Source organism: Chondrus crispus, genomic scaffold, assembly GCF_000350225.1.
Source record: "Chondrus crispus Stackhouse genomic scaffold, scaffold_452, whole genome shotgun sequence".
NCBI lineage: Eukaryota > Rhodophyta > Florideophyceae > Gigartinales > Gigartinaceae > Chondrus > Chondrus crispus.
The window spans coordinates 39,132-57,984 of record NW_005179355.1 but is presented as its reverse complement, the minus strand read 5'-3'; the positions used below and the strand labels follow the sequence as shown (position 1 = coordinate 57,984).

Here is an 18,853-nt window from a genome sequence, read left to right as displayed (position 1 = left end):
CTGGAAAGCTGAATCAATGCCAAGTATCCTGCCAACGCCTTGCTTCGCAACCTTTGCGCGCTTTACCAGACCCTTCCCAGCACTCCTCCCCGCTTTCTTCATCGCTCGCTTTTTTTTGAGTTCCTCCCTTGCCAAACGAGCAAGCACTCGCTTTTTCTTATCCAACACCTTCTGCCTCGCGCGCTCCTCCTTCTGCAGCTCTTTATTTTTTGCCGCCGCCCGTGCTGCCTCCTCATTCTTCTTTCTAATCTGAACGAGGTTCCGAACTGTCAAGCAAGCGGCGGGTGCCCCACATCCAAGAACCTTCTTTGTGCTCTTAGCCCCACTCACAGTAGGCGCAGGCTTTATTCCCCGCGGTATAGAACTCACTGTTTGGTTCTCCCTGAGAAACCTCGATATCGCTTCAATGGAAGCACTGGGCCGCGACTCATTCCCTACAATCCGCTTGATGTCTTCAAACGTTCGCGCATCGCTGCCACGAAGGCAGACGCTGGTCAACCGATTTGCCGGTCCTCCATTAGTAATGCCCTGGACCTGCTCTTCGACTTTCTGTACTTCCCCTTTTCGTTCCCTCATTCTGTTTGCGAAACGATAATCTACAGGCCACATGCCAGTGTTAATAAATGAATCGCGTACGTTCTGAGCAGTAATTGCCGCGTGTCCCGCGACCGCCAGTTTTATCTTGAATCCAGTCGCGTGCACATTTGTGACGGCCATTCCCATGAGATCATCCCTGGTTTTTCTCACTGCCCTTTGGAACGTTTGTTGATTTCGTCGTCACAAGGCTGCAAGAAATGGGTGGTGTTCGCTGGCAACACAAGCACCTCAATGTTGCGCTTCTGCGCCTCCTCCACCCATTCGATGCCATTGCGAGAGGAGTGTCCATCAAGAAAGAGCGCTACTGCTACGTCTCGATGGACGATCTGCCGCACATATTTATCAAAATGCTCGATAAACATTGGAAGCGTCTGCTTCTCGATAGATCCATTTTGAGTGCACCGAAGCACAAATTCGCTTGGCAACCACCCCGATTCTGCCAGCCAGTGTGGAGCCCCATTATCATGTTTAAAAAAGGTTCGCGGTAGCGGTTTGATCCAATCTTCTATTATATATTTCCCCGCGGCAATGCAGAAAAGTGGTGCCATATGTCCACTGGCAGAAGCTGCGAGCACCGCCGTGATGTGTTTCCAGGAACCCCTTTGCACTGACTTAAATCCACCGTGGTGAGACCTTGCGTTAGTGAAGGTTTTTATGCGGCGACCAAACTCCCCGTCTACGTGCGTTTCGTCCATATTCCATAGTCTTTTCGGATCGTTAAAAATTCCTGGATGCCTTCTTTCGACATCAGCCATACATTTGACAAAAGTGTTGACATGTTCAAAATTTTCCGCACCAAGCTTTACAGCATCTTTGTTTTCTGCTTTGCGATAGTTTATATCACGATTCAGGGCTCTATATGTACGTATTGCAGCATCAGAGGGAGTGGAGTTCTTGTATCCAGGCCTACCATCAGCTGCCAATTTTTGTAAAGTGGCTTTCATTGTGTTCTTGTCGACCGAAAACCCATGCAAAGCGGCACTTTTTATTTTATCGTTGAGCATTACAGCCTCTTCAGGTGTCCATACTGTCTTTTTACCAGGCCGATTGTTAGCAGGGTCAAGCAGCTTTGCAAGGGACTGGTGGTCTTTTGTGTTAATACTTGTTGCAATGCGTCCTGCAGTTCCTTTTGAAATTCCGCAAATGTCGGCAACATGGCGGACAGAATGCTTCTTGCGGATCACTTCGGCTGCTTTTTTCTTCTCTCCGCTAAATCTTGGTCACGTACCTGTCTACGGACCGCCAGAAGCGTTTGACGCCGCATCGAGAGAGGCATCTCGAGGCAATCCCGCGGTTGATGGCGGTCAATCTATCGATTTCTACCACTCCCTTTTTATTTGAAGAGTCCTATCACGGATCGACCCGCCTTTTTTCGAAAGCAGTGTAATTCAAGATGTTCCTCAACATGATACGAAGCACTTGGCGCGCTTTGGTTGGGTCTCAAGTGCCAGAAGGACGCTTGGCATAGGTAAATAATAACGCTGTCCCAAAATAAACCCCGCCCCAAATTAAGCCCCCGTGGAAGGGTATCTGCGTAAAAAGATATCATATCGAAAAAGGCTTTACTGTTTCATAATTCCGTTCTGTTTGGCGAAATGCCGCGTCTTTGCGCATATGGATTTTTTTCGAAGTGCAATTAGCTATTCTTGAAAAACTACCCCTTCTGCGCTGTCTTAAGTATTTTTTATAATAGTCAATATGTAGCCGGAAGACCAAATGTATACGAACCCGTTCTGGGACATCGCAAGACACGTGCTACAAAATAAGAAAAATTTATTTTTGTTCGCTTGTGCCCAGATATGGGCACTATACATAGGGGAAAGAACCCAGGGAACGCGGTTCCCATGATATGTCTTATTCGAAATCTACAAAATTTCCGCAAATGCGGGTGTTGAATAACGCATATATAGCACCCGGGAGAATTGGGTTGTCAATAAGGCCAATGCACGCCCAGGGCTGGAAACCCTTGAATTTCCGTTAATTTCCGGTCGGGTGCAGTTATGGTTTATTTGAGCCCGGCCGCACGTAGCCGTTCCCCCTCCCTCCCTCCCCCCCTTCATAATGGCAGTAGCGTAATTACGTTTACTTTTTGGATTTGCATACATATGCGTCCGCTTTTTCCTCTCGGAGTCTTTCTTTGCTAAGAACGCCCCAATATCGCACATTACAGAGCCCACTGCTGCGCTAAAGAAAGGCGGCCCCTTCCTCGACCAGTTTGGATTACCAATCTCTCGGCAAACTTTCGCGCCTCTCCGTTGGTTTCGATGTCATTGCGATGACTAATCACCCCTCCTTGAAAAGATTTAAAATCACGGTCGCTTGTCAATCCCGTCGGCTTCGTGGCAGCCTTTGCAATCCAAAACTATTTCCTCTCCCATTCTATTATCTCTTTTAAACAGAACAATTCCAGAACCCCCACTCTACCCTGCATCCCTCGCCTCTCACATCTCTTACCGAACCAATTACTCACTCTAGTACCGCTCCTCAGCATACACCCCCCGTAATAATGTACATCTCCACTCTCCAAGGCTCAACCCCTACCAAAATCCTCCCTCCCCAAACTAAACACACGGCATATAAAAGGCAGAACCCGGCCAGCCAAAACAAAACCCCATCGCACACACATCTCTACCAGTGCCAAACTACCAAGCACTCCACACTCAACACAAACACTAGTAACTTCTGCGGCTCAGGAATTTCACAATGAGGTCCTTACGCTGCCTCGCCGTTTTCTGCATATTTGCGAGCGTTTACGCAGCCACTTTGCCATCCGCTTACACCACAGACGGCGTTAAAGACTTGCAGAGGTCTGCTTTTCCGGCGCTACAGCCTGATTTTCCAGAGCGGGAGAGTAATTCTTCCGATTTCTCGGAAGAAGAGTCTGATCTTTTGGGGGAACACTTTGATGATTTGGTGGAAGACTCTGCTATTTCGGAGGACTTGGGCGAGGAGGAGATGTCCGCTGATATTCCGGAGGAGGAGTCCGCTGATATTCCGGAGGAGGAGTCCGACCCTACCAAGGAGGGGTCTGTCATTCCGGTAGAGGACATTGATCACTTTGATGATTTGGTGGAAGACTCTGCTATTTCGGAGGACTTGGGCGAGGAGGAGATGTCCGCTGATATTCCGGAGGAGGAGTCCGCTGATATTCCGGAGGAGGAGTCCGACCCTACCAAGGAGGGGTCTGTCATTCCGGTAGAGGACATTGATGCGTCGGGGGAAGACCTCGCGATTCCAGAGGAGGACTTTGAAGTTCCAGACGGGACGTCTGAAATTTCGGAGTCAGAAAATTCGCAAGAAGACTACTACGATCCGGAACACGAGTTTGATGATTGGGAAGAGTTTGATGATTGGGAAGAGTTTGACACAGACGAGTCTGAGGCGGATGATGGGCCTGCTACTGAGGGGGAAAGGACCGATTTTTTAGAGGAGCCTGAATCTCCGGTGGCATTCCCGGAAGATTTGGAAGGGAGCGAAACGACGGACAGGATGCATATTACCCCACACGATCTCACCGGTGACACAAACGGGAACACTGCTTCCCTACAGAACAAGTCCTACTTTGGCTCTATTGCTAATGCTCTTCGTGCTGCATACGCGGGAGGACGCCCCGACGACAGGCGCAAGAATAAGAAAGATCGCGTGAACCCTAAGCGAACGAAGCCTACCAAGCCCAGGGTCAAGCGCACAAAGCCGAGACCCGGTCGCAAGCCAAAGAAGTCGCGCACTCGCACTCCCCCGCGTAAGAGACCCCGCAACCCCAAGAAACCACGCACTGGCACTCCCCCGCGTAAGAGACCCCGCAACCCCAAGAAACCACGCACTCGCACTCCCCCGCGTAAGAGACCCCGCAACCCTAAGAAGCCACGCACTCGCGGCCCCCCGCGTAAGAGGCCGCGCAACCCAAAGAAACCACGCACTCGCACTCCCCCGCGTAAGAGGCCGCGCAACCCCAAGAAACCACGCACTCGCACTCCCCCGCGTAAGAGGCCGCGCAACCCCAAGAAGCCACGCACTCGCACTCCCCCGCGTAAGAGGCCGCGCAACCCCAAGAAGCCACGCACTCGCACTCCCCCGCGTAAGAGGCCGCGCAACCCCAAGAAGCCACGCACTCGCACTCCCCCGCGTAAGAGGCCGCGCAACCCCAAGAAGCCACGCACTCGCACTCCCCCGCGTAAGAGACCCCGCAACCCTAAGAAGCCACGCACTCGCGGCCCCCCGCGTAAGAGGCCGCGCAACCCCAAGAAGCCACGCACTCGCACTCCCCCGCGTAAGAGACCGCGCAACCCTAAGAAGCCACGCACTCGCGCCCCCCCGCGTAAGAGGCCGCGCAACCCAAAGAAACCACGCACTCGCACTCCCCCGCGTAAGAGGCCGCGCAACCCAAAGAAACCACGCACTCGCACTCCCCCGCGTAAGAGACCCCGCAACCCCAAGAAGCCACGCACTGGCACTCCCCCGCGTAAGAGGCCGCGCAACCCAAAGAAGCCACGGACTCGCACTCCCCCGCGTAAGAGGCCGCGCAACCCAAAGAAACCACGCACTCGCACTCCCCCGCGTAAGAGGCCGCGCAACCCAAAGAAGCCGCGCACTCGCAGCCCCCCGCGTAAGAGGCCGCGCAACCCAAAGAAGCCCCGCTCCGGCGGTCGCAACCCCAGGTCCAAGCCTTCGAGGCCTCCGACCTATACATTTTCTGGTCAATCAGAAACGTCAGGAGCCCCCCCTGGGATGCCATCCGAGTGCTCTTGCGCTCAGGTCCCCAGCCCCTCAAGCACGTGTTATACGATGACAGACTTCGACACAAAAGCTTGCAGATCGCGTAAATGCGAGCCGAAGTATGAGTGTGTAACGAGCGAAGCCTCGAGACAGGTCGTGCAGGCACTGAACGACACGGACGGCCAGCTGAACGTGGCGCAGAGCACGCGACAGGAAGCTTCGACGCTTTGCCGACTCAAGAAGATCAGTACCCGGTTGGTGCACAATCGCTTGAAGGCAGGTTTCTGCCATGAAGAGAAGGTGGATTCCTGGGCGTACTCCCCGTACACAACGGCCTAGAGCACTACTCGAGCAGTGGTGTTCATGATGGACTCCAACCAATCTCCACGTAGCGTAGTATCTCTGAAGATTCTGAAATGGTAATCGATATGCAATCACAATAAAAGGAAAGGACTTTGGACTAGCCATCATTGTTCTTGACATCTTGCAAATTAATTCTCCACACGCCATCTCCATGAGGGCCCGACCTTTGTCGATCGACACAGGTAACTAACATTGCGTACATTCGATTAAGGCCTGTAGCATACATCACGAAAGATTCAGGGCGGTTCGGCGGTTGAAGACCATTGTTCTCTGGGAGACTGAAACATGGAAAGACAATACCTCGCACGGAGAGGACGACGCTGTGTGCCAGATAGACCCGACTCGACGATCTCCGATCTGCTCACCGAAGACACCTGTCCAAATAATCGAGATGTGCCATTCCAAAATCGCGATTCACGTTGTCCAGCAATGTCCTTTGCTCAGCGGGCGCGCCAGGGCTTTGACATGTTCAGGTGAATTCGGGCTGCACTTTGTACTAGGAGACGATGTCTCTATAGTCTTGTAATGAAAGAACCGACCTTAGGAGGCCTGCCACGGCCGGTTACGCACCGAAGCCGCAGGAGCCGGAGTCACTGCACTGACGTACCCTGCGTGGCCACGTCGTACAGCTATTGCTCGACAGGGAGGACGGTGAACTGGACGTGAAAACAGTCTGGAAACCGCAGGAGCGGAGCAGAAGAACGAGTGACGGCCCCTTGTTCGTACGACGTCAGTCCACACTGTGGGAGCTATAATTCTGAATTGGCTCCTCAGTCCCTCACGAAACATGAACGCTTCTTGGCAGCAGAGTGCGGATAAGCATGTACAGAAAATACATACAATTTGCAATATTTGACATTTGTGGTGGATCGGTATTGGCAGATTTGTCTTCGCGATAATAGTGAGAGCTTACGCAAACCGGATTCTGCAGTAATCTCCAGAACTTGCTAGGTGCAAGATCTCTACGCTACACTACAGTATGGCCACCAAGGATGTTCTTAGTGATTATATCCTCAGTAATTTCTCAGCTACGGCTGGCAACGCAGGAATCTTCTAGGTGTACGACGATTAGAGTTTACCGCAGAATTTGGCTACTGTTGATCAACATAAAAGTGCCGACTACTCGCTACAAGCGAGAAGCGGACCCATCAACAGAAATTCAATGACTAGAATCAAACACTTGCCTCTTATCCAGAAATTGTCAAACGGAAAACCTCCCTGTTACTACATATATGATATGATCAACACCGGCAGCAATCCTTCCATTCAAGCAAACCGCACGACCAGCCGTCGACAAGGAGGACTATGGTGCTGTTGTCTTTGTGTGGCTTCAATTCTTCCTCCACCTCTTTTCTCCACATCAAACGCCCAAGTCAATAACTATCAATGTACGAGGATGCGTCCTTGGAAGCGATCTGCGATGTAAAGATTCATGAGAGATATGAGAGACATCAGGGCCTTACTAACACACAAGATGTTCAACAGAAATTCACAATTTGTTTAACACCAATAAATACATTCACAAGCACCGCGCCCTATCGAAGGGGACGACGGTAAGCTTCCAGGGCTATCGTTTCTATATATTATATTGTATCACGTGTACACTTCTTTGACGTTTTCTCAAGCCATTTCATCCCCGGTTGTGGGTGCGTTAGCAGCTGCTACACTTGCTACCCCACCTAGAGAGCTGTCCTTAACAACAAATATTGCTAGCACCACAACGCCTACAACCCCAAGGCACACCAACCCGATCGTACCTCCAATGTTACCTCCCTTCTCTTCCGAATCCTCGACACTCGCTGTCCTCAAGTCCAAAAGTTGTGGGCTCATCAGCATTCCGGTCCAAAGAATGTCTCTAAATCCTTGATCTTGAAGGGCGTACACAATTCTTTGAGACATGACGTAGTCCATGTAGGACCCTGCTGCCAGATCCACAGACGCCGGTTTCATGTATGCCACCACTGCAAATATCACAGATCCTCGATATAGCTCCGCTGCTTTCGCTGTTGCCGATGGCGATGGGCTGCCCGTTTCATTCACGCTTCCAAACTCGTCGGGCTCAACAATCGTCACCAGCGAAAACTGTCCACTGTAAACAGCTGGTCCATCCTCAACTCGGGTGACGTACCATTGCCTCGCATTCGATTGCGTATTCGCGGCACTGAAATTGATAAACCTCTCCAACACCCTCTCCGTCAGCCCACAACTATTCGTTACGTTCGGGCCGGCCACCTGAATTTGCATCGACACCCTTTGATAATTGTTTGTGTGGTTGAGCTCTCGCATGTCATGGACCAGGCCGTAATCTGCACACAGAAACAAGGGAACATATTCTTCGCTCGGCACCGGCGACCAGACTGCCACTCCCTCTGGCGTTCCCAGTATCTGCGCTTCCGGAGATGATCCTGGGTCTTCTTCGTCAGTCGGTGTCACAGGATTGGGAATGTCGACTTCAGATGACGGAGCAACGGGAGTCGGTGGGTCGGAAGATAAATCAGGCGAGTCGTCAACATCTGCAGGTCGGCTCGGAGAAACTGGTGAAGCCGAGATGGAAACCTGCGCTGCATCTGGTGATACGCTCGGTCCTATTGGGTTGAAACTCGTTGATGGAATAGATGTCCTCGTGGGTAGCATTGTGACCATACTTAACGTAGGCCTTGCTGTTATCGTGGGTAGTATGCTGTTGATACTCGAGGAAGGTATGGGTGTCTCGGTCGGTACGATTTCGGTTCCGCTTGGTAAAGGCGTAGGGTTCCCGGTTGCAAGGGTTTCGGAAACACTTGCAGAAGGGATCGGTGTTTGAGTGGGTAGGTTTTCATCGAAACTTGATGAAGGCGCTGGTTTTGGTGTTGGCGTTGGTGTTGGCGTTGGTGTTGGCGTTGGCGTTGGTATTGGTGTTGGTGTCCTGATCGGTGGGGCTTCATTGACACTTGATGAAGGAGTAGGCGTCCTTGTCGGCGAGAATTCGTTCACACTTGATAGGGGCGTTGGGGTCTCGGTCGGTACAATTGCAACAACGCTTGATGACGGCAGTGGTTCCCCAGACGATGACAGTAGTGGGCTACCAGTAAACAACGGTAGCGGAGTCCGTGATGCCTCCACAGCGCTGACACTTGTCGACTGCCTTGGTGTCTCTGGTGGCTCTCGCTGAGCAGAAGTGACGGAGACGCCGGGCGCCAAAGCAGCAGATATGGAAATCTCAACCTCCGAAGGGCTTCCCGTCGCTCCTCCAGGTGTCGAGCTCGAATCCGGATTGGGACTTGAAATCAAACTTGTCCCGGGTACCACCGACGGTGTCGCCGACGGCACCACCACTATGACGTTCGAAGTTGAAGAGCTCGGGCTTGTTTGTGAAATTGATTCCCCAGGTCTTCTTGACCCACGAGGTATCGCGCTAGTCGTCACCGTTTCTTCTAAAACTGTGACTGTGACAGTAGGGCTGACAAATGGCGATGCACTGGTCGTTGCTAATGACTCCAAATTGCTAGGCACCAGAGAGGTAGCTAGACCATCCAGGCCATCCAGGCCATCCAGACCATCCGATTCTTCACTGGAAGGTAGCAGATCATCGCTATATTCAGCAGTCACACTGGGAGCTGTAATCCATGGCTCTGATGCAGAAGGAAACCCAAATACTCCCTCAAACCCACGCGGGCTGTGTTCTGGCATCACCTCAGGCGAAACCGTCATTTCAAAAACTTCAGGACTCACACCATTTGTGAGCTCCGCTGACGCTCCCGGGCGCGGTGATCTTGGTAACGATACGCTGGCCCGAGGCCTCTCTGCCGGACTCACCGTGAGTGAAGGCCTAAAGCTGCTGCTTGGAGACAACGTCGGCAAAGGCATAGGACCGACCGGAGACACTTCCAGTTGCACCAGGCTCGACGGTTGTGGTCCTGTTGCAATGCTTGGACTTGGTCTTGGAAGTGCCGTATCCACTAAAGGCGATGCCAAGCCCTCACCGGAGAAAGGGGCCATGTCCGTCGGCTTGATCTCCATAGGTTCATCAGACGGTGGCTTCTCATCCCGGCCGTCGCCGTTGTCCAAACTCGAGGCCTCAGAACTCGCTCCAATGGATTCGTCGGCCTCTGTTTCTTCAGGACGAGGATTCCTGGACTGCCGAGGGCTTGCCTCCAACATACCCGGTAGGGATGCCATCATCAGTTCGGGTGTCGCCAAAGCATCCATTCCGCCATCCAGGGACACAGCAGGACTGCCCATGCCTTCCGTGTCACTCGATTCAGCACCGGTCGATGCCTCCACTTCGTCTATCGGAACGTCTATCGGAAATGGTAGTTCCGACGGTTGCGGTTCGAAAGAAGCGTCCAGACTGCTTCCCCCACCAGGCATGAAGTCTTGTGACACCCTCGGTTCCTTCGATGGTCGCCGACTTGCCTCCATTCCTGGAGTCCCCTCCCCAATGACTTCTTCTCTGTCTCCATCAGATTCTGGTCTTCCATTTCCGCTGGCCCTTGCAACTGAAGGCGAAACCACCACAACTGAACCTCGCGATGCCTCGGCGAGCGCACTTGCCCCCATTTCAAACGCAGAGCTTTCTGCATTCATGGAAGCCGACAGTGATATCGGACTCTCTTCTGCTAGTAACGATGGCATGGGCGATGGCATGGAAGATGCCACAGGCTCGAACACCCCCCCTGAAATCACCTCAGTTGAAGATGGAAACTCTTCAGAAGCAGCCGTTGTTGGTGTCGTCGAAACGGACAGAGTCGGAAGCACCGATGCTTCTACTACCGTTGAAGGTTCTGCTGAAACGATCACACCTCCACTCGGGACATTTTCCACCCCCGTCTCAACAGGCGCAGTAACAATCGGCGAAACCACTTGGGCTGTCCGAGATGGCATAGCAGAAGTGGATGAAACTGGAAGCCTGGATGGCGCGGGTTCCAAGAGCGATTCTGCAGACGGTGCTACACTCATGTCCACCGTTTCCGTATCCAATTCAACAGAGGTGGCGGGAGGTTGCACTGCCGATGATGACGATGACCCAAGCGGCGATGGCGTAGCGGAAATAAAGATCACGGGCAACGCCGTGGGCATCAGTTCCCCAGGCAACAACTGTGACGGGGCTGGGCCTTCATCCGACGTCTCAGGTTCTATTCCAGAAGCGGGAATCGCAGCCGGAGAAATCAGCTGCACGGAGCGGGACGGTGTGGCCGAGATGAGGGGCACCAACACACTTCCCGAAGACGCTGCACTCACGGAAGGACCCGTAGCAGTAGGCGACGGCGTACTCGAGATCAATGGCACGAAGATGCTCCCCGTCACCTGCGGGCTCACAGATACCTGCGAGCCAGGAGATGTCGATGGAGTGGCGGAAATCAGAGGCAGCAGAATACTGCCCGAAGCTTGAGGACTGACAGACAAACCAAACGCCGGAGAGACCGACGGCGTCTCTGAAGTAACCGGCAACAGAACACTTGCACTTGCCACCGCGCTTGCTGACGGCGAGCTGGCACCTGAGCTGATGGAGGCACTACCAATCGGCACCTGACTCGCGCTGATAGATGCAGGAGCACTCACACTTGGTACAGTGCTCTCACTTGGACTCGGCAGTGAAGGTGTAACGCTAGGTGACAGCGCGGAATCATCACATACTAGAGGGTCTGCATCGACTCCGTCATTAATGACGCCTCCGATGTCGACACGTTGACTTGACAGGACCTGTACTACGTTGGCGCGATCCTCGGACACAGTGCTAGCGGCGTCCGATTTTCTCACGTCCACAAAATCTCCAGATTCCTTGTTCAACACCCATACAAAAATGTCCGTCAGCCCATTGTCCGACTCGGCTTCGACCTGGAACGTTTGCGACGTCTGTGAGTCAACAACTTCAAAGCTAGAATCGAAGGCTCCGACGACGATGAGATGCATGGACACAGGATCAATGGTGATGTCATTTCCCGACTGGCTGCTGCCGGTGCTGCCTAGTTGACGGACCCAGGTGGCAGCAGTTGGGGACGTGTTCAAATCATCATACCTGATGACGTAGGCGTGGAGCTCCGAGCTGACCATCCCGACGAGATCAGTATTCCCAAGGATGTTCGTTGAGCTCGAACCGACAACAAAAAACGAGCCTGTGGCATCAGAAGTAAAGCCGCTCGTCTGGAAGCTGCCAAACACATTACCCCATTCGGCCTGGGCCGTGACTGCTTTGGTGGACAAGTCGTACCGCCAAAGGATACCCCTGCCCAGAATATGCCCCACGGCGACAATCGAGTCTGTGGCCGAATCGTGAGCAAAATCCAGCAACTTGGGACCTCCGGTAACACTTAAGAGCTCAGTCGTAGTCACGGCGATCGAGTGGATGGCATCAATAACGAGAGTAGAGGGGTTGACCTCCAACAACCGTGTCTCAAAAACAGCGGTTTGGTCGAGATTGGTGACCGACCCTAGGACAGCGACAAGAAGCGTCCCATCTGACTTTTGCGCAAGCGACGTAGCGACATTGTCAAAGCCTTCCGGTTCATCGTACTGTGCCTGACGGATGACCGAACCGTCAGTAGGGCTGTATACAAGGACGGCAGCATCGAGATTAGGGAGCTCCTGTGCCGGAAACTCGAAATTGCCCCTGGTGGAACCAACAGCATAAATGTTAGATTCGGTGCCCATAATGACGTCGTACAAGATCTCTTCATTGCGATCGTTATCATCGTCGCCTGTGGTGGATCCAGCCGAGCTTTTCCAGGCGAAGCCGCACAAACTGTCCCTCTTCCCAATGTAGAAATTGGAGCCCTGATTTCCCACATAGTACGAGTTTTCATCGTTATCCTTGGTGACGGCAAAGACCTCCGTAAAGGCGTGGGTCTGCGTCATGAAGAGTATGAAGAGCAGAGCCAAGGCGACCAAGCATCGAGCGTTCATGAAGGAGTTCATGTTGTCGAAGAGCGATGTGAGTGTTTCACAAACGTAAAGAGAAAGGAAGGCAGGCGGTAAACGTGAAAACGAGAAAGCAAGGGTAGAAAGCGATTATCGGAAGCAAAACGGGGCAAGCCAGAAATCCGGGATCGCGTTGGCGGCCATGGTGAATGGTATTTAAGTGAATGCAGGGAAGCGAGCTGCCAGTGTGTGTTGTTTTGCCGGTGTTAGGAATGTCAGCGCAATTGAATCGGGGCCCACGTCGGGCAGCGGGCGAGCGAATCGAGGGGAAAGAAGTGCGTGAAAGGGACAGAAGGCGGGGGGCGAGGCAGGGGGCGAGGCAGGGGGCGAGGTGGGGGGCGAAGGCGGGGCATTGTCAGCAAGCGGGGAGCGGAGGTGAAGCGCAGGGACGAATTGGAAGACGGAGGGGCACGGTCGAGAAAGTGCGGCGGGCGGCGATTGATGAAGATGATGCGGTAGGGGCCGAGAATCTGGGGGTGTGGGAGATCGACGGCCTCGCTGACACCGCCAATTGTTGTTGCTCAATGTCGGTTGACGGATGAAGCGGCGCAGTGGGCAGCCCCCTATTGGTGCGTTGTGCGAGCATGCAAATATCTTAAACAGCTTTCCGAGTAGCTCCAAGAAAAAAACCCCTCCACCCTTTTCTCTTTTTTTTTTCACCCACTCCCCCTTCCACCCTGCGCAAGCCACAAACGACAGTAAGCTGCGGCGTGAAAACAAACCCCATCTCCCCTGCCCTCCACTCCACGGCTGGAGCCACCCCCCAAAACCCCGGATCGCTTGGCATCGAACCCCCGCGATACACCTCAACACAACCACCAACTGACTGACAGCCCCCGAGCCATGAAACACCAACAACTAAACCGGAAACATCCATATACGCTACCGCTTTACCCTCATCGCAAACTCCTTCTTCCTTCCTACGACATCCGTCTCTACAGCCGAGTGATCTTCACCCACCTCGAAATACCGCTCCCGCCCCTCGTATCGAAACCTCACCTTCCCATCCTCCCCTCCGTGCATTTCAAACCCATTCTCATCCCCCTCATGCGGATGAAGCGCCATCCAGAACGCCTCCTTCCTCCCGCCACTCCGCTTCACAATCACCCGCCTATGTCCCCCAAATCTCTCCACCCGGTACCCTAGCCCGCCTCCCATAGTCCTCACGTGCACGTCCACCTGCTCTGCGCCCTTTGCCTTTAGCACCACCTTGCACCTATTCGCCGAGCATCTCGACTGCCCCTCCTCTACCCTTACTTCGTCGTGTAAGATCAGGTAGGATTCAAACGTATGTTTTCCGCTCTCTATCTCCACCGTATCCACCACCACCCCAAACCCCACTTCATTCTTCTCCGACCGCACCATCATCGTAGACCGCACCATGTAACTTAGCAACTGTTCGCGGTAGTTTCTTTTCCATTGGTGTATCCCTGCAAACGCCAGGTCAGGATAACCGTTGAGCGACATCTTTCTCGAGAACCCGAGCTCCGCCGCGTCGTCTTCCATCGGCCACCCGAGGTCCCAAGGGCTGTTGTTTTCAGCGTCGAAAAACTTGTACTCCACCTTCCTCTCGTTCCCTTCGCCATCGTACTCCACCGTTTCCCCGGTCCCGGGTCCGTTGGGTCCTTGCCATCCGCGTGCCCACTGGACGTTGGAGGCGTAAGTTACGTCGGCCGCCGCGATGAATACCTCCTCATCTTCATCTGCCTTGATGATCGTCACGCTGGGAGCTTTTTCGGCCTGCGATAGACCGTCGACATGCATGAGGCTGTGCTTTCTCGAGTCCACGTTCTCCTTCCATGGAAGGTCGTCTAGCCATCTTCTCTTGAGTGCTGAAAAAGTGATCACTCCTCGGTCCGCATTGTCATGCCCCAGCAAGAACGAGTCTGGCCGCGCATCGAGATGAAAGTACGACGCACGCTGCGAGTAGCTCCCACGACCAATGATCAGACCCCTTCGCGCCGACACATACGCCAACGGAAAGTCCTTCTTCACCTCTGCGGGGAGCGTTTCGGGCGAGTCCGGCACGGCGTTGCGCCCGTCCAAATGCTCGTCCCCGAAGATGACAAGTTGGGTCATCGTCTGCGTCCAGTAGATGCGGCATTCATTGTTCCGGAACTCCCGCCCAAACCGCTGTGCCCAAACCATGCGCGGCAGCGGGCCGTCCGGGTATGCGTACCGGAACAATCCTACAAACGCGGGGTATCCCAACCCGCCCCCGCTTGAGTGCCCCACCAGCTCGCCGCACTGCCACGGCTCGAACATTTGCGCGGCGTGGTGAATCGTGTTGCGAAATCGACTCATGGCAAGCACGCCACTCCCCCTCTTATGTGTCGCCAGTAAGCCAAGCGAGCCTTCCCGGAAGGCTGTAAAGTAGGTGTATCCATCCTCAAACGTGCTACCGTCCGGATTGATCGTGTGAACCATGAAGGCCTTGGCCATTGCCTCAAACTTGGTGCTCAAGTCCTCATTAAACCCGCGCTCCCCATTCTCGTTGAGCACGTTCTTGACGTATGGCAAAAATCCCGTCTCCCCCTCAATCGCGAGGTTTGTCATGTACAAGTTAGAGTGGTACAGCGCCCAGTTGCCATAGATGCGATGGGGATGTGTCTCCGCATTCGGATTGCTCCGACTCGTGACCTCTGCCGTCCCCCACACAAATCTCCTCATCACCAAAAGCGCGAGAGCAGACCTCACAGTGGTGCGCTCCCCCTCCTTCATGTGGGGATACAAGACGTCATAAGTTAACGCCAGCGAGAAGCCGCTCGTGAACCAGTCGTTACTCACATCCCACTTCCTGCTGAAGTCCCACAGATACGCCAGGCCCGTACCCCCGCACCCATCCTCGCAGCTCAGTATCCGGTGGGCAATAAGCACCTTGGCCCACCCCACTGCGGCATTAACGCATGTTCGCGTCGCGTTGGGCGACAGAAACGGCTCCTCCAGCTTGTCGGACACGGCTGCCCAGAAGGAGCAGAGGAAGAGGGCATGCGACGTGGCCTCATTGGCCATCTTGATGTTCGCCGCGACGCCCTCCAAGGTGGCGATCTCGTGCGCACTGAGGTCGGCGCGGCTCTTCGAGCCGACGTCGCCCAGCTCGGCGGCGTTTTCGAGGGCGGCGAGACGAACGACGAACGGGCTCGCCGGGCCCATGCTCTCGGTGAGCGTGAGAAGGCTGTCCGACCAGGAGGCGTTGCGGCGGAAGTTGGCTACGTGCTTGTCCACGAGCGCGGCCCATTCGGAGGCGGAGACGACGACGCGGGGGTGTGCGTAGGGCGCGCGTTCGGCGGACGTGAATGGGCGGATGGCGAGGGGACCGAAGAGGGAGGCGGGCAAGGGGGAGGCGGCGGTGTAGTGGGCCGCGTGTAGGGAGGAGAGACGGAAACGGGAGGGGCGCGGGGAGAAGGCGGGCGGGCGCGAGAGAGGGAGGGCGGAGAGGGGGACGAGGAGGGAGAGGAAGAAAGTAGTGGAGAGGATGTTGCGTGCGTGCATGGCTGTCGTGTGTGTGTTCGTGCGCGTGGTTGGTGTCTTTGTGGCGGGAGAAGCAGCAAGGGGCCAGGTGGGCTGGTGTTAAGAAGGGCGGCGGCATGGTTGGGGAGGGTGGGGGGAGGGGGAGGGGGAACAGGAGATTGGTTGATGCCGCTTTGGTGGGATGCAGGAAGCGGGTTGAGAGGGGTATCGGTGGGGCGCGACGGGACGTTGGGACGTTGGGACGTTGGGAGGGATGGATAGAAAGGAGGAAGGGGAAAGCGAAGGGTTGTTTCCTGAGCTCAAGAAAAGGGTGGTAGGACACGTGGAGCGGTCGCAGCGTTGGGCCTCCTTTAAGACAGCATGGACGGGCAGATGGTGCGCCACGGCGATACATGTTTGGAAACATCCAGTGGATGGATGGGTGCGAATAGGCCGTGTCATACGTCATACGTCGTGCATATAGTTGCGCTTACAGTGTCAGATCGTAACACGTTATAACGTGTACAACGTGTATAAATAGGCGACGTGGACACGTGGATAGGCTAAGCGAGCGCGTGTGTGTTGTGGTCTGACGGAATGGTGTGATGGCCGACTTCGACCACGAGACTGTCTGACCGCAGACTTGGGAGCAAGCTGTTACATTGCGTCTCCAAGCTCAAAGACGTGTCCACGACGGAGAAGAAACGCTAGCAGCAGGTGTGAACGATGCGTGGAGTGCAGCGACACCAATGCATAGCACGAAAGTAGCGAGCGTCGCGTCGAAGCACACACGGAGCGGAAGGACGCCGCGGATGCATGCGGGCACAGCCACAGCCGGCCCACCACGCATGGTCGACGCTCGCCGTCGCGCCCCGCTGCCTCCGCGGTGGCTCGGGCGAGAACGCGGGCCGCGGGGTACTGTAGTCTGGTGGCACGGTTGTCGCGTGGCACGGTTGTCGCGTGGCACGGTTGTCGGGTCCCTGCGGCGGCGGCGGCACGGCAGCGGCGATGGCAGGCGGCACCAGGCGTGTGCGTGGGTGGGTGCGGCACAAGGCGCTGAGCGAAGGCAGGCGGCAGGCTCTCCTGCCGTCGACGGGGCCTTGTCCCGGCGGCAGCAAGGACGGAACGGCAGGGGGGGAGAGAAGACGGGAGCGATAGGTGCAGGGGCGGTGCGGCGCGCAGTAAGGCTAGAAAGGATGACGTGGCCGTCGTATCTTCGTGGCTAAGTCCACATCCTCACTCGCATCACACGTAGAAATTCCCGTCATATACGCCTCTTTTCTTCCCCATACATGCATAAACATACCACCGCCCTGCCTTCTCTCCCACCGTCCGCACCCCACCCTGCCGCACCCCACCCTGCCGCTCCCCACCCGAACCCCCTGTACCTCTCTCTCACCATGGCCTTCATCGCCCCCCTCCCCGCCCGCCTCTCTGCCACGCCGTCGCGGCGCACGCTGTCTTCGCGCCGCCCGGCCATCCGTGCGCCGCCCTCGCGCGCCGTGCGCATGACCGCCACGAAGCTCACGCAGTTCGACTCTCTGTGCGCCATCACCACCATCGTGGAGGACACGGGCGAGATCGACAAGATCCGTGCCCACCGCCCGCAGAGTGCCACCACCAACCCGTCGCTGGTGGCGGCTGCCGCCACGCAGCCGGAGTACGCCGCGCTGGTCGAGGAGGCCGTGCGCTACGGCCGCGAGTCCGGACTCAAGGGCCCCGACCGCCTCGCCCTCGTGCGCGATAAGCTCTTCACGCTCTTCGGCGCCGAGATCCTCAAGTACGTGCCCGGCGACGTGTCCACCGAGGTCGACGCCCGCCTCTCGTTCGACGCAGATGCCCAGGTCGAGACCGCGCTCCGCATCATCAAGATGTACGAGGAGGTCGGCGTGGACAAGGATCGCGTCCTCATCAAGCTCGCCACTACCTGGGAGGGCATCGAGGCGTGCAGGGAGCTCCAAAAGAGAGGCATTAAGTGCAACATGACCCTGCTGTTCTCGCTCGCGCAGGCTGTGGCCGCCGCTGATGCAGGTGCTTACTTGATCTCGCCCTTTGTCGGCAGGATTCTGGACTGGTATAAAAAGGAAGAGGGTGTTGATGGATACCCTGCCGAGGCGGATCCGGGTGTCATCTCGGTCCGCCAGATCTATGACTACTACAAGTGCATGGGACACGACACCATTGTCATGGGTGCTAGCTTTAGGAACAAGGGCGAGATTCTCGCGCTTGCCGGCTGCGATCGACTCACCATAGCGCCCAAGTTCATCGAGGATATGAAGGACACCGACGAGGTCGTCGAGAGGAAGCTCTCCCCGCCGGGTGGGGAGACCTGCAAGCCCATGGAGAGGATCCAAATGGACGAGAAGGTCTTTAGATGGATGATGAATCAAGATGCCATGGCTACTGAGAAGCTCGCCCATGGAATCCGAGGCTTTGCCGCCGATTTGGATAAGCTTGAGGCCAAGCTTACCAGTATGCTCGACATGTAAACCGCCTGACAATATGCAAAGGAAAGGAGAGAGAACGTCTGCCGCAATAAATATCGTGTAACTCTGCCAGCCTCCCCCTCCCCCTCCCCCTCCCATTCCCTTCCCTTCCCTCCCTTACACCCTTGCCCTACCAGACAACAAAACTCGCCACAATCAGTGGCTTCCGTCATGCCTCGGCGTCCTTCCGCCCAACATCTCTTGGCGTCCCCGATCCCACGCCGTCCAACCTAGGAATCGGGCTCTCTGCCCCCCGATACCTAGCGTACAACACCGCCGCTCTCGCCACCATAAGCACATTCAAGCCCCCCCAAATCGCCACGACCCCTCCGCCCCACACTCTC

The 18,853-nt window shown here is 55.3% G+C and overlaps 3 protein-coding genes; 2 read left to right on the top strand and 1 right to left on the bottom strand.

The window, feature by feature from the left end:
* The first annotated feature begins 3,708 nt into the window (after positions 1–3,708).
* CHC_T00000122001 (hypothetical protein) lies at positions 3,709–5,652 on the top strand. Its single transcript, XM_005718998.1, has one exon. The coding sequence runs from the start codon at positions 3,709–3,711 to the stop codon at positions 5,650–5,652; it is 1,944 nt and encodes a 647-aa protein (XP_005719055.1).
* Positions 5,653–7,156: 1,504 nt separating this feature from the next.
* Positions 7,157–7,506, bottom strand: CHC_T00000121001 (hypothetical protein). XM_005718997.1 is given in 2 exon segments: positions 7,157–7,296; positions 7,297–7,506. 1 exon segment carries the CDS (start codon positions 7,504–7,506, stop codon positions 7,297–7,299), a length of 210 nt encoding a protein of 69 aa, XP_005719054.1. The 3' UTR covers positions 7,157–7,296.
* Positions 7,507–17,315: 9,809 nt separating this feature from the next.
* On the top strand, positions 17,316–18,581 carry CHC_T00000120001 (hypothetical protein). XM_005718996.1 is given in 2 exon segments: positions 17,316–18,512; positions 18,513–18,581. 1 exon segment carries the CDS (start codon positions 17,316–17,318, stop codon positions 18,510–18,512), a length of 1,197 nt encoding a protein of 398 aa, XP_005719053.1. The 3' UTR covers positions 18,513–18,581.
* The last annotated feature ends 272 nt before the right edge of the window (positions 18,582–18,853 follow it).

Bases quoted from the DNA above. Each gene is read 5' to 3' on its own strand.
- CHC_T00000122001 (XM_005718998.1), top strand. From the start codon at position 3,709: ATGTCCGCTGATATTCCGGAGGAGGAGTCCGCTGATATTCCGGAGGAG.
- CHC_T00000121001 (XM_005718997.1), bottom strand. From the start codon at position 7,506: ATGAGCCCACAACTTTTGGACTTGAGGACAGCGAGTGTCGAGGATTCG.
- CHC_T00000120001 (XM_005718996.1), top strand. From the start codon at position 17,316: ATGCATAAACATACCACCGCCCTGCCTTCTCTCCCACCGTCCGCACCC.